The sequence below is a fragment of the Protomyctophum parallelum genome (assembly GCF_964188405.1).
Source record: "Protomyctophum parallelum genome assembly, chromosome: 9".
In the NCBI taxonomy this organism is placed as follows: Eukaryota; Metazoa; Chordata; class Actinopteri; order Myctophiformes; family Myctophidae; genus Protomyctophum; species Protomyctophum parallelum.
Window position 1 is genome coordinate 7,918,571 of NC_139706.1, and position 15,250 is coordinate 7,933,820.

Consider the following 15,250-nt stretch of genomic DNA (forward strand, 5'->3'; position numbering starts at 1 on the left):
AGAAAGCACCGCGCCCTCTCTATCGCTCTCTCCTCTCCCCTTCATCGCCCGTTCACTCCACTCACCACCCGAAGAACATAGATAGATATCTCCCTTGGGAGAATATGGACATAAAACATTTGACCGCGGGTGACTGTATGAGGTTTCAAACTTACATATTTTACCCCGCACGCTTTGTAAAATCCGTATTCCCATGTCGTCTTCTTCCGCCATGGTCCGTCAGTATTTGACTGTGTTGTGTTGACTGTCTGCTAGTATGCTGCTGGCTGCTGCTGCGCCCAGCGCTGCTTTTATCATATCTATGAATGCAACAAGAGCAAAATGAGGGCCGGGCTAGGCCAGTGGTTCTCAACCAGTGGTCCGAGGACCTCCGGTGGTCCTTGAGGGGGTTACAGGTGGTCCCCAGCTAAATGATGGAGAGTTGGTAACCAAATTTGGACCCTTATCTATTAATGCTTAATAACGGGTCCATTTGGTTTTATTTTACGCTGTCAACAGTTAAATTATTGTTAAACAAAAACATCTGCACCTTGTACAAGGTTCTTCGACTATGCATGCACAGACCACGGTACAACAGCACCTCAAAGGCCCTTAAAACAAGGCTCCCTCGGTTACCGTTTCTGTGCCGAAAGGGGCTACAGACTTCCCAAAACAAACTGGTCAGGCTACTATAACTCACTCCCCCGAACCCACCTCACCCCTGCTCACACCCGGCCACAACACCAAAGGGAGTTCAACAAACTTTGTGATTCGACAAACCCAGATTCGGCACAAACAAAATGTGGAACGCCCAACCAACAGTCATTAAGACATGTGAACATCCTTCAAAACCGCTCTCAAAGTGCACCTACGGACGGCCGCAATTCGAAACTGGCTCCTGTAAAAGTCTGAGACCCACTTTCCCCCTCACTATATATTTTCTTTTCCCTTTTTACCTCCTTTTATGTTGATTTCCTGCTTTTTGTTATATAAACAAGTGTAATGCTTTATGGTGTCATCGACAGTTAACAGTTTTTGTATTGAAATGTGCTTGAAATGTGCCTATTCTGCAGGTGGGCATCTGGTTAGGATGCCTCTCACGCGTCTCCCTAGGGAGGTCCTCAAGGCACGTCACACTGGAAGGAGACCCCGGGGCAGACCAAGGCACAGTTGGAGGAAACACATCGACTCACTGGCCTTGGAACGTCTCGGAATCCCCAAGGAGGAAGTATACTAATGTTGCTCTGGAGAGGGACGTCTGGAGCTCTCTGGTGGAGCTGTTGCCACCGTGACCTGACTACGGATAAGCGGTTGAAGATGGATGGATGGATGGGGTGTATGGGTGAGTGTTAGTTCATTAGGTGGTGATGCTAAACGAGGCAGCCTGGGTTTTGATGGATGCCCAGAAACCTAACCTCCGCCCACCTAACCTCCGCCCGTTCGCCTGCTATCGCCGGTATAGTCGCCGGGTCCCATAGACAAATAAATTATGCACTTCCGGAAAATTCGTCTGGCTGTCGCCCGCTGTTAAAACGTACTGTAAACCTATAACCTTAACCCTAACCTATAAAACAAGCGCCCCCGTTGACTCCCAGGCTCCGCAAAAGAGAGTCTCCCCCTTGTGGAGAGGGGGGAGGCTGTGTGGAGGTGTGACTTGTAGTCCAGGAAGGAAATGAGACCACATTTTCATGACAGGTTTTTGGTCTTGAACATGCAGGTCATGTCATTACGTCAAACCATATTACACACATAAAAAACCCCAGGAAAGAGTTTCTTGTGTCCTAAACATCATTAAAATAAGCTCTGGTTGCAAAAAGGGTGAAGTGGCCCTTTAATAGTATTTCTATTTGTAGTAGAGAACATGTCGCACAATGCGTGTTTGACTAGGGTTTGACTGGATTGCTGGATTACTACTATGACCATAATGCTTTTGTGAACTGCCCCACCTTGTGGAGAGGGGGAGGTCTGTCTTAATGAGACAACATGTAGTCCAGGAAGGAAGTGAGACCAGTGCCTATGACATCACAGGCACTTTGAAATACTAAAATATCTAAAACCACATATTACACACATACAAACCTCAGGAAAGTGTTCTAAATCTTAAACGTCATTAACATAATGTTGTTTTTTGCAAAGGGGTGAAGTGGCCCTTTAAGACTCGGAAGATATCGCAATCACTCGTTTGACAACTGTAATTATTGTTGTGTGACATAAATGGATAGATATTTTATTTCCTGCATCCCTTTTTTCATGGACTGAACGGGATAGCATGACAATATTGATATGAGCAATATTGTTTTCACATCTGATAGAATGCAAGTAATTTTCCATGAACACACAAGAAAGTAACAATAATAGATGATGTCATTATAAGCCTAGAATGTGAATACAGATTTGCAGTGCGGAATGTTAGGTGGTCTCTTAGTGAAACATAATAGAACAGTGTTTGTTTTTTTCTACCCCCAAAAATATAAGCTCCATAACCAGATTAATATCTTTGAGTTTCAAATAATTTGCAGCTCATGATAAATCCAGACTGATGGGCTTTAATTCACAAAACTGAAATCACAAAACTGAAAAGGACTACTGTATGTACTAGTACATATAGGTCATGAAAAAACAAGCATACCATAACATTGCTGCATAATAATGAAATTAATTTATTAGCTTTATTGTTTTATACATCGTAATTGCACAAAGGTAACAACATCGGTGCCTGTGGTAGGAAATCATAACAATGGTGCTCATATTAGAATTGTGTATTAATTCTGAAAGTATTAAATCAAAACATAAACATAGTCTTACTGTAAAGTGCAACTAGCCGTGCCTAGTTAATTGAAATGGTCAGTCAGGAATTTAGAATTCATATTATTTTCCCACAGACTATGGAAACATCCAGGAGCATCTGAACACTAGGCAGTCAGAACTATCCCAACTTGAAGGAGTGAGAGGTCACCCCAAAGTATCCCCAAACCTCTCACCCCTTCACTTCACTCAACATATGCCTTCAACGCTAATCTCCTTTTGAAAAACAATGAGATTTCCCTGCTTAATATAGTTTTAAATAATACTTTATAATAAGACATTTTATCAGGACATGGTCCAGTTACTGCCTTGAATGCATAGAAAAATGGACATGAGACGGACGGCTGGCGTAGCTGTCTGGGCTGCTGATATGGCCTGACGGCGTGTTGCGGGTTCAAGTCCCGGTCCCGACGACCTTTGCTGCCTCTTACTAACATCTCTGTCTCCCCAATTCCTGTCAGTCTACTATACTATAAAGGCAGAAAAAGACCCACAAATATATTAAAGAAAATGAAAGAAAAGGGACAACATAGGTTTTCTTTTGAACGCCATAAAATGTACAAAATCTGCAAAGATGGAGAAAAAAACCTACTTCCTACTTTAACATTATAGGTCTTCAGTTTCAGAGTCTGTTGTCCATGGGTGATATTCTATTGAGCTCAGCAATCAAGACACAGTGAAGCCTTATCCGAGTGGATCAGATTGTGATTTTGTGTGGAACTAAAATCCAAATATGATGCACTTGGATGGAGATTAAACGTTTTTAACTCTTGGGCCCAGGGTACATCATTTAATTTCATAAACTTGAGTCATAGCTTATAATCACCCAATAGGTTCATTATGTTTTCCCTCGACTATAATCAGTGCTGGCCATCATAATACGGTTCCTGTTTACATTTCTCAGGCTTGTTCATGGACATGGGGGTTGGTTTTGTTTCAGACTCATTTTTACTAAACATATGAGAGGGCTTCTCGTGGTTTATTGGTCTGACCAACAGTCCCTTGTGGTCGCTTCTGTCATGGGCCTGCTTTTTTGACACGAGATGCGTAGGATGTTGGATGTTGTTGATTCTTTTTTTGGCGATTTTTTGTTTCACTTTTGGTGATGCCAGGGAAACGATTGCGTCAGTGCAAGAAGAGGATGGACTTTTAATAGTAGAATATGGAATTTCCTGATAGGGCTTAGGAGCCGATGGCATGTAGTCGTCATCTGTGTCCTCAGTCTTAGGCTTCAGTTGTTTATCTATGGAGAGATGTCCTCTTCTTAAATCACTACCTTTCACATCATCGCCACTGACCTGATAATCACACTCCTCCGTTTTGATGCCATGTTGTTTATTATCGTCTTCGTCCGGGTCGGTTGAGCGTTTGGAGCGTGGCGGGTAGCCGTCATATTTATACCCTTTACCACTCGTCTCCTGGTGTTTTTTCTCGTGGCTCCTCTTGGTGGCGAGGTAGAGGAAGCGCTGGGGACAGTAGGAGCACTGGTACTTCTTCTCTGTGCCCGGGCTGCGGGGCGTGGCGTCGAAGCAGGAGCCATTCTCCATACAGCCGTCACAAACATAGTCTCCGCTGGCAGGGGCCTCACCGGGGGGGCCCTGCTTACCACAGGTTCGACAGAAACACGGGTGAGAGCCGATCACGTGTGCTTTCAGGCCAGACTCCGTGATGAAGGAGCTGTCACAGATGTCACACGTGTAGTTGGCCCGAGGGCTGCTGTTCTTCGGACCGTGTTTCATCTCCCTGTTGCCGGCGGAGATACCCTCGTCTGTGTCCCTGCATCTTCTGCCTAGGAAGGCGTCACTGGCTGCGGTCCGAGATGCGGCGAAACCATATTGCTTCTCCTTTCCGTGCTTAAATCTGTGCTTCTTGCTCTTCTTTTTTGGCTTGTATGAATAGTAGGGACGCCAGAGGTGGTCCCCTGCGTCGCGGTCGTTGGGGTCTTCATACGCTTCTGCAGTGACTTGGGTTTGGAGGCGGAGGCTGCTGGTGCTTTCTGTGCTGCATCTGGTCAGATGGACCTGTCCTGGACTCTCTGCCTGGCCCAGGTGCCTGTTTCTCTCTCTCCTCCTGGGGAACAGCTTAGAACCCTTGATTCTCCGGCGGATGATGGCTTCATTGCCTATTTTCACCGTTATCTGGCAGAGGGGTAGCGCGCTGCTGTGCACAGATGGACCCGAGCACGCAGGCTTGGCAATGTATGTTTGAGTCTTTGCCCCGACCATTTTGTCATCAGGCGTCAGGCTTTCCGACCCCGACAGTAACTCCTTGGTCATAGCTTCTACTCTCTTTGCTGCTTCTGATAGCTCACCTAGCCTGTTAACAGTGCTCAAAGATTGTGCTAAGGATGGCATATCGTGACTGGTTAACGCTTGAATGTTGTCCCCGTAATCCAGTGCGGGGGACTCTGTGTCCAAGCTTTGGTCAACGCCTTGGTCACAGGGCTGGTCAAAACTGATTCGAGGCATCACCGATGCTACCGTTTTAGTCGTGGCCATGAATGTCACAGGCATTGGGAACGCAGCTGCGTCAGGACTGCTGAGAATGCCATTATCATCCTCTAAAGATGAGATGAGCGGGTTACATTCTAGCAGGGCTTGACCGTCCTGATCGTCTTCTACGCCGTCTGAATATGTCTGACTGTATGTCTTGTATCGTCTCTTTCGAAACTTCATCGGCAGAAGCCTATACAGTTTGATGGGATAAACGCTGGCTTTAAATCCACCATTGGCTGCCTTTTTTTTCACAGCCAGTCTGGGATCGATGCCGTGAAAGGTCTTCTGGTGGTTTTTCAAAATATAGTAGGTCATGAAGGTCTCTAGACAGAAAATGCACTGGTAACGGCGTTCGCCTGTGTGCCAGATTTCATGTTTGGTTCGGTATTCCGCCAGAGCAAACACCTTATTGCAGTAATGGCAGGGGTAGGCCCTCTGCCAGGAATGCACGTTCTCGTGGCGTTTCAGACTGGATATGGTGACATACACTCTTCTACACACGCTACAATGGTAAACCCTCTGTCCACCGCCTGGCTTTACTACCTTCTCCACACTCTGCTGGAGAAACGTTTGGTCCGTTTGGACTTCGGGGTCTGAGTTTAAAGTGTCTGAGAGCTCAGCGGGAGCTACAAGCTGCGACGCCTGGCTCTCCGTGCTCTGCTCATTGTCTGAATGTTGATCCACCATGGTCTCTTGGTCTGTGGGATCTTGCTCAGGTGGGTCCCTCGAGGCTTTGGGGCAGACCTGTTCGTGGTTACGCAGTCGTTTGAGGTGCATGAACTTTCTGTGGCAGAATTTGCAGAAAAGGTGACTGACAAAACGTTTTTTGTGTACTTCCGTGTGAACGGTGAAATGAGCTTTGTTGGTGAATATCTCTGGACAGTATTCACATCCATAGATTGATATGGCCGTGTCTGCTCTGTGAGGGGAAAGGTGAGGCGGGTCCAGCTCTGTGTGAGCATCTTCGTCATGGGCCATAGGTGGCGATGCGTCTCTACTTTGTTCTGCCTCTGAATAAAGCGAAGGTGGTGTCATGACTAGAGTAGGCGTCGTCGTGACAGGATCAGCTAATTTGGGGCTATTGGAAGTTGCTACATCCGTGTGTGGTACAGTTTGTGTTTTGGGGAACACTCTGTGGCGTTTTTTAAGTGGGCCTATATTGCGGCTGTGGGACAGTGGCTTGGACTGTATCTGTGGGAGCTTAGAGACCTTGTTGTTGCCTCCTGAACAACTATCCTTTTTCTCAACAGGCTGACTTACTGCATATGAGTGCTCTATGAGGGTATGTGTGGGCTCATTATTTCCAATAAGGCCTACAGAGGGAGAAGGGCAACTAACAGGGGCCTGTCCCGCATTCGGTAACGGCCTATCTCCATTGGTTAGAGTCAGCGGGGTGAAGGGGTTGTTCCCGGAACCCACTTCAATCATAGAAAAAGCGTTGGTGATCCGCGGGCCTTCTGTGATTTCAATCTCCTCAGACGTCGGCGCCTCATTCTTTGTTTTCTTTAGTATCAATACCTTGCTAGAGTCTGAAGTTTTAGCATTCCCTCCTGGCACAGCTTTTGGAATGCCCGAGCCCCACCTCTCCTGTTCCGCCAGTCCCTCTAAAAAAGGAATGCCTAGTCTTTTCCCGGCTGCCACAAGGCCTCCCGTGTCCTCTGCACCGACTGAAGTCACCTTGGAGCAGTAAATGAAGTTGAGGATGCTGGCAAACACGTCAGACTTCAGGTCCATCAGCTCCAGCACCTGGCCAGAAGGACTCCAGGCCTCGGCTGCAGGGGCAGTCAAAGCGTTCTTGAAGTAGCCACTGCAGGCCACCAAGATGTTCCGATGGGCACGGAACTTGACGTCCTCCACCACGACTGTGACGTCGCAGAAGAGCCCCTGTGAGCGCTGCTCGTTGAGCCGGCTGAGCACAATGTGGGCATGGGTGCTGTCCATCAGGTCCTGAGTGCCGGAAGACACCACAGGCATCTAAAGTTGGGAAACAAATGGATGAAAAGAAGTTTTCAATTTGAATGAAATATAAATACTTCAAAGGGATCCTGGCGAATAAGACAAATATGCCTTAATGTATATAACTGCCATCTATAACTAAAATAAAAAATGAAAAACACCTTCAATATTTTATTTATTTTATAAATAGATAATCTTTCACTCCATAGGATCTGCTTCCGTCGCAGGTTGATGATGTAATATGTCATGTGTGGTCGAGCCCTATGGAAAGCAAAGTATGGAATGAATATGCTAATAAAAAGACAACATAATACTTCCTAAGGTTAATATGAGCATCAAAGGAATATTTAAAATACTTTTTTAGTACACGTGCATTCCATAATATTCCATAGGGCTGGACCACACATGGACAAATAACATCATGTCCCTATTGAGTGAAAGATGACACATTTCTAAAATAAATAAAATATTTAAGGTGTTTCATTTCAGATTTTAATTATAGGAGGGAAATATTTGTATAATTTAGCCAATAAAATATTTAAGGTGTTTCATTTCAGATTTTAATTATAGGAGGGAAATATTTGTATCATTTAGCCAGGGATCCTTTAAAAATGGAAATATATTTGATTGGTGATGGCAGAAGCTTCAGAAAAATGAGTGCTTTGTTGGCTAAAGACAACGTCATCATGTACTGTAAAACAGCAGGTGTGTACCAGTTATATAGTGGAGAGGAACATTGGCTGCATGCTTTAACCTTTTTAACACTAGATGGCAGTATGTGCTGGCACTGGCAGATGGAAACTCACCAGGTTTAACCCATTTAGACCTGATTATAGATTCTACAAATGTCAAGTATGAAGTATCTATGTCAGTGGTGCTCACCGTCTTTTTATGTCAAGGACCCCCAGGAATTATCTGTATTCAGTCGCGGACCCCCATCTCAAAATATGTTATTCTAGCCTAGGGACCCCCCCAGAAGCAAAGATTTGAGTTTAAAACGTTCGCTCTGAAAGAATATATATTCAAAGATTTGTGCCACATTTACACATTTTGACTCTCAAACCCGTTTAATTTCAAGGACCCCCCCAGTTTGACATGCATTAGTCTATGGACCCCATTTGATGGCATTTCTATCTCTGAGGCCCCAATTAATATTGTAAATTCAATGTTAATTTAACTCTGAGCGTGTCCATTTGGTTGCATTTGTACACTCTCTGAGTTACAGACCCATAAGGGTCCATTTGGTTACAAACTATCATTTAGCTGGGGACCCCCTGGAACTACACAATTGTAGTATTGGTCATGGTCCAAAGGTGTGTTTGTGTGTGTGTTGATTTCTAGTTCCTAACAGGAAATTGCAACCTGGAAATTGAAAAAAGGATGCATCACTCAGAGGTGATGCGTGTGAGAATGGATGGGTTATTATGAGTCATCACTTGAGTCATAGCATCAAAGAGGAGGCTGGCTGTGTCTGCCTGGACAAGCATAAGCCGAGTCGGATGTGGTGAACTTACTGACCTATTTTATATAAGCCTAGATCAGTGCTTCTCAAACTGTTTCAGGTCGCGGACCCCTAAATGAATGTGTATTTGGGCCGTGGAACCCCATCTGAAAAATGCCAAAGATTTTCAAAGAATATATGTCAATAGTTTTTTCTGTCTTCCATTTCATACATTTAATATTGCTGTAAATAATGTATATAGACTGTTGATTTTGTGTTCTGTATCTCAGCTACATTGAAAATGAGGGCCTGACCCTCAATTGTACTCCGTGTTTAAATAAAGGTTATGACGATGATGAAACAAAGATTTAGTACAGATCAAGATACATGAAGCATTATTTCAAATGTCCAACACTAGGCCAGTCACACTTCTTTAATTTGAATCAGTTTCATTAGATTTAATTTCATCATGTTATAGGATATAAGTCATACCGTTTGCCCATGTCATTAATAATATAATCCATCAATGCTATAATGTTGGCGCTTAAAAATAGTAAAAGTAAGCCCTTTTGGTTAAAGGTCTTTTTTTTCTTCTCTTTTTCCTTTTTTGTTTTTACAAAGAGCACGATGTTCAGAATCATACGGCCATTTTCTCCTTATCCGTTCAATATGGGTGGCGATTTCAGGGATGGTGAAATGGTTCCGCGTTTTAAAGGGCTGTTATTTGTTCCTGCTCTAAATAAGCATGATATTTACTTCAGATGTCCCTTTGGTTAACTGCTATACCCTGGAGGGAACCCGGTTATGCAAAGCAGGGTTCATAATATAAATAAACTCACCAAGCTTTATATACCGTCAGCTTGGTCATTGAAAAATGAGAACACACTTTTGTTTAAAGCTTTTAAAGCAATCTTAAGCTATATTAAATTATCTGACAATTATATATAATCTTAAAGCCTATTTTGTACTTTGTGATATTACTCACGCAACGTGTACATCTCTAAAGCATATCATTTTAATATAAGGCTACATAAAAGGTAATATAATTTACAAGAATATCTTTTTAATTAATACATTGTGTGTGCAATTTAATCAGTGCCGTAAGCATTTTTTAATATATATATTTAATAGATTTCTTTGTTACGCGAAGGTGCCATAATTACAATATGGCTGCCATATAGCGCTCTTGTACAGTACGGCTGAAAACACAGTCAGCCTCTCGCCTCTCAGACAGGCCTCCGCTCCGTTGTCATGGCAACGTGCTGTGGCGCAGCACTTATTGGGATTCATCCGGATGGAGACTGCATTAGCCATCCGGGAATTCAGTCCTTTCTCTCTCCCTCACACACACACACACACACACACACACACACACACTCACGCACAGATATACTGTATAGTATCCATCCTGCGCTTGATGAGAATATGCAATGCAGAGCATTTACGTAGCAATGGAGGTATCCTTTGTGTCTTCACTTGCGTGTACCGTGTACTGAATATGTGTTTGCGTCGAGTCTGAATCTTTCGTCTTTTTCTGCAGCAGAAATGCAATCGATGGACTTTCTCATCCATTAACAAGGAGCACTAATTAAGCGGCAGCCTTGGTGTAGATTTTTCTGATTTGTGCTTTTTTTTATTTAAAGCAATTTAATTTCCACGCGTCTTAGTTGGATCGTTTTCAGTTTCTTTCCCGCGCTGATGTGGTTAAGCGGATTTTTCTTAGCGCAAGTTTTTACATTTTCGATAACGGATACGTTTTTGACACACCCAGGCTTATACTTCACCTTCAAAGCCGATATAAAATGAATTCTTTACAACCTGCACCATAAAATCCCCTCATCGTCAACCACGCACCAAGCAAAGCTACCATATACAAAGAGCGAAAATGTCAAAGCAAAAGCCATACTCGACAGCCATACCACTGCAAAGCATATTTCCGCACAAAAGAGATTGCAAGGTTGGGGGGGGGGGGGGGGGAAACATGCAAAACATACCTTCAGTAAATCTGAGAAAAGGATGCAGAGGGCAAACAGGAAACAATGTCACGCCGTGTCCCTCTTTTACGGCTTTTACATTTTTTTTTTAAACTGGACATCAAATTTCATCAGAGCAGGGCGAAATTTGATTTAGTTCTAAGCTGCTTCGCTGAACAGAGATGCTGTGAAAAGAGAGCAGAGCTTTTTGTATCCTCTCTCTCTTCCTCTCCTTCTCTTAGTGCGGATGACTTCGGCTCCCACAACGTCCTTCGCTGTTCTAACCGTGCAACAGAAGCCAGGTCCTGCATGGGCTACGTCTGTCCTGCCCTCTTATATTCCCAGTCCCACTTCTCAGACCCACTACATACACCACACAGCTACAAGAAAGCTCTGCTGTTATTACGGCATATATATATATATATATATATATATATATATATATATAGCGGACCTGGACTATAAGGCTTTTCGCCTCTGTGCTACCCGGGCTACTGGAGCACTCTGAAGATGGCCAAGCAGGAAACGGCAACTTTTATTAAGCATGGCAGAGAGCTATAGCTGCAGAGGGAGTGAGCGGAGAGCCGCTGGCTGGCTGGGTGCTACAGCAGCACAGGACGCGAGCAGGGAGAGAACATGTTCAGCCGCATCATCATGGCTGCTGGTGGCGCACAACTATCACTACGTTTCAAATCTATACCGTCCACAGCACCATAACAACCCACATCCACATCTCCACTCTGACCAAGACATACGTATACGTTCTGTAACGTGCAGCTGCGCTGCGGCGTGTCACCCTACTCTGCTGTGGCTTTATTATTACTGCCGTTGTTTTGTATCTTACCAATCAAAAGAGGAAATAAATAATAAAGAACATAAGACATTTCCTCCCTATCCTTATTTCAATATAAATTATTAAATGGAGGCGAGATGACTACTGTCAGCATCGTCGCTGGAGCCACGCAGACTGTGTGTTTACCTATATCTATATAGAGGGTGCTGATTGATGCCAAAGCAGCAGATGCGTCAGCACTGCAGACGACACAGGCGGGGTGATTAGGGGCAGGGGGGGGGGGGGGGGGGGGGGGGTTAGAGGCTGAACCAGACATGGCACTGTCTGTTAGCATCATCACACTGTATACGCCAGAGTGTTAATATAACTCAGAGTGTGAAAATGGAACCATTTTGGTTCCATTTGTTAAATTATCACTATGGTTTTTACTGTGCTCAAGCCTGCAAGGGAGCCAATGGCACCTTTAGCTGACTTTATTATGGAATGACGTTTTCTTTTTCTTCTTGTTTTTGTTTGGCCCCGATGTGCTGGCTTTGAAATTTGCTTTGTTGCACCTTCCAACAAAACGTACATACTGTACACATTCATGCTTGATTTCACACAACAGCGGGTGCTGAATTTCCTCGTGCTCTGCAAGGTACGCTTCGATGACGATTTTGTCAAACCGTTATAGTCAAATTAATATATCAACCCCACTTTCTTTCGGCTTGTCACATGGTACTGTCTGTGACCAATTATTGACAGTTTTACACCATTACCATGAGCGTGGTCTAGTGGTATTTCTGGTCATGTCTGCGGGGCCCTGCTCTGCCTTGTTACATGGTCACTCTCATGGGCACTGCATTTGCCCTGGTTGTGAGAGCAGCTACCTAGTGCACTGGCTTGGCAGCAAGCCAGCCTGCACACCTCCATAGGTTTCTGAATGTTGCTATGTTATCTGGCAGCAACAACAACATCAGGGCCACCACCACAGTGAAACACCATGCCAATGAAAAGGGTCCCTATAACCTTTTACCGATCACGTGATCGGAAACGGATCGGGAGCAGATCGGGACATCCCTACCTTTTACACTTGTTTCTGTCTATAGGCATGACGTGCTGCATTTCGCTATGCAATCTTTAAGCCGCCGGCATACTTCAAAAGACATCGTTTTCATCCGTATGTGTATATGGTTAGTGTTTGCAACTTTGCACCGAGAACACATCGTCAAAAAAGAAAGGAAAAACAGCGCCCTCTTTTCCTTTTGAATTTGACTTTAAGAATTTGACATCAGTCAACAGTCGGTCTCGAGAGACTAGCACCTCCCAGACAGTGTTAGTCTTGTTTTAGAGACTAGCACCTCCCAGACAGTGTTAGTCTTGTTTTAGAGACTAGCACCTCCCAGACAGTGTTAGTCTTGTTTTAGAGACTAGCACCTCCCAGACAGTGTTAGTCTTGTTTTAGAGACTAGCACCTCCCAGACAGTTTTAGTCTTGTTTTAGAGACTAGCACCTCCCAGACAGTGTTAGTCTTGTTTTAGAGACTAGCACCTCCCAGACAGTGTTAGTCTTGTTTTAGAGACTAGCACCTCCCAGACAGTGTTAGTCTTGTTTTAGAGACTAGCACCTCCCAGACAGTGTTAGTCTTGTTTTAGAGACTAGCACCTCCCAGATAGTGTTAGTCTTGTTTTAGAGACTAGCACCTCCCAGACAGTGAGACTAGCACCTCCCAGACAGTGAGACTAGCACCTCTCAGACAGTGTCCTGTTCTCGTCCGTTGGACTCCTCCTGCTATGTCAACAATATTAGATAGCAGGTTAACCTTGGGAGAAGCTTAAAATGTCAACAAACCTTGGTTGCCACGGGAAAGACACAAGTCATAATGGCTGACGCCAGACTTACCCAGACGTATAACCCACGTATATAACTCTAAGTCACTGTTTAACACGTCAGAAGAACAACGCCTTTCCGACGCTTGTTAAGATCTCTTCTCATGGAATAAACCCAAATAAGATTATAACAAGAAGTTTCCTCTTTGGTTATTAATGAGATTAAAATAAAGCTATCAGTAAACCATCCATGTATAATAGTTACATTCTAGCAGTGATCGGTGAGCATCGGTGAGCATCAAAGAAAGTTAAGCGAAAACACCACTACTGTCAATAGATGCATTTTTTTTCCCATGGGAAAAGTGGATCTAGTCAAATCTGGTGAAATCATCACTTGTGACATAGCCTGGGACGTTTCCCAGACCCACAGGACAAAGCAAAGCACTATGCCTTCACTTCTCCGTAGGCCCAGATGGAGCCTGTGGGGACATCAAGCAAGCGGGGAGGCAAAGCTCATAGCAGCACAAGGCTAAAGTTAGGCCTCGTCCTCATGCTCAAAACATTCACACTCTCACAGCATACAAATCATTCCCAAGAGAGAACTCTTTCTTTTTCACTTAGCACAGCCTACCAAAAGTGATTCTTCGTGGATGGTCACAGTAGCCCTAGCTCACTCCCATGCAGTGGAAGACGTGAGCCAGTCTCTCTCTCTCTCTCTCTCTGGCGTCCCGGTCGTACAGGATGGGACGTTTAGGAGAATGACTACCCAGCTCCTGTGCTCCCTTTGGTCTGCCACCTTCTTGTCGCCCCTGTCTTCATGTGGATCTGGCTGCTACCTCTCCTTCTGGCTGTTTTGGTGCCCGTCTGGAGGCCGCTGCTGCTACTGCGTCACTCCTGTTGCATCACTGACCCACAAAGAGGAGCTGAAAAGAGAGGGTGTGTGATGATGAATGCGTGGAGGCGAGGCAGAATGATATGCAAGCGGGAAAGGAAGTAGGCTTCGCTCCAAAAAAACAAACAAACAAACAGATGAGGCTTCTATAGCCTCACGTTCGGGCCCTGGCTATCACAAGTGGCATTCAGGAAGTGGTTTCCGGGATAGACAGACCTTTTATTGTTACGTAATGTAATATTCTTTCCCTCCCAAACAAGGCTCAGCTGAGAAGGCGGTCGGTGTTCAATGTTCAACAGCAGCTCTCTGGCTAATAATAGGCCTAACAGTGCCAGGCAGTCAGTGCACAGAACATGGCAGATCTGTTCCAACAGCCATCTTTTCATTTTAGACAGAAAAGCTATATTTCTGGATTGACACGATTCACTTTTGAAAGTGTACGATACTGCACTGTTGTTAATGTCAGAGGAAAGTACTTGTATGTTCTGTAGTCCTTATGTCTTCTATTATAGACGTGTTATAGGCTTGCGTTGTTTTTAGTGCAAGCTGGTTGTTTACATTTATTAATCACTCATATGTAATAGTCTCAGTCTCAGATCTGTTAAAGCTGTACCTATTTAGAATCAGAGAAAAACAGCTCATACCTTTCATATTGCTCCCATTCATTGTGTTCTTTCAGGCGAGGAAGCTAGGGCCTGCTGCTTGCATGTTTCTAAAGTATGTTGAAGCCATGCCTTTAGGCCTGGAGATGGTGGTGACGAGAATTACGGCACTTGTTTTGCACACGATACCCAAGGTTTTATTTGCTGGAGCCTCCTCCTACTGTCATGGCATGATCAGAACTGTTTTTCCACTGCCTTGTTGCTCCCTCTGCTGGCTGCATTGTGACCTCAGCAGCATAGCTTTCCAGATCTATGACCCAGATTCTACAGTATTTCTCCTCAGCAGACAACAGCACTACATCAGCTGAGCTACATGGCTATAGCAGCAGACTTGAGCACAGTCTTCTTCAAGCGGCAGAGGGTGCAACAGCAGCTCATGAAACAGGAAGTGTATCCAAATTAAATGACCTTTGACCGTGTTATGATGGTAGATTTAGCTCCCATCC

General features: G+C 44.5%; 2 protein-coding genes across 3 annotated transcripts in view; both read right to left on the reverse strand.

The window, feature by feature from the left end:
- rasa2 (RAS p21 protein activator 2) overlaps positions 1-292 on the reverse strand; it is a 47,742-nt gene extending 47,450 nt beyond the window's left edge. The window contains exon 1 of the mRNA XM_083773974.1: positions 156-292. Within this exon, the coding sequence (XP_083630100.1) occupies positions 156-213 (58 nt within the window). The 5' untranslated portion in view covers positions 214-292. The remainder of the gene's footprint in view (positions 1-155) is intronic.
- A 2,217-nt stretch (positions 293-2,509) lies between these two features.
- Positions 2,510-14,912, reverse strand: zbtb38 (zinc finger and BTB domain containing 38). Of its 2 annotated transcripts, XM_083773719.1 has the most exons (3): positions 14,787-14,912; positions 13,882-14,173; positions 2,510-7,253 (listed from the first exon to the last, which is right to left on the reverse strand). In XM_083773719.1, the coding sequence occupies exon 3, from the start codon at positions 7,251-7,253 to the stop codon at positions 3,645-3,647; it is 3,609 nt and encodes a 1,202-aa protein (XP_083629845.1). In that variant the 5' UTR covers positions 13,882-14,173; positions 14,787-14,912; the 3' UTR covers positions 2,510-3,644. The 2 variants fall into 2 exon arrangements, with proteins under 2 accessions (XP_083629845.1, XP_083629846.1); XM_083773720.1 differs by lacking the exon at positions 14,787-14,912 and having other exon boundaries at positions 13,882-14,300.
- Between the last annotated feature and the right edge of the window lie 338 nt (positions 14,913-15,250).

Excerpts from the sequence above, each read along its gene's own strand:
- zbtb38 (XM_083773719.1), bottom strand. The coding sequence starts at position 7,253 with ATGCCTGTGGTGTCTTCCGGCACTCAGGACCTGATGGACAGCACCCAT.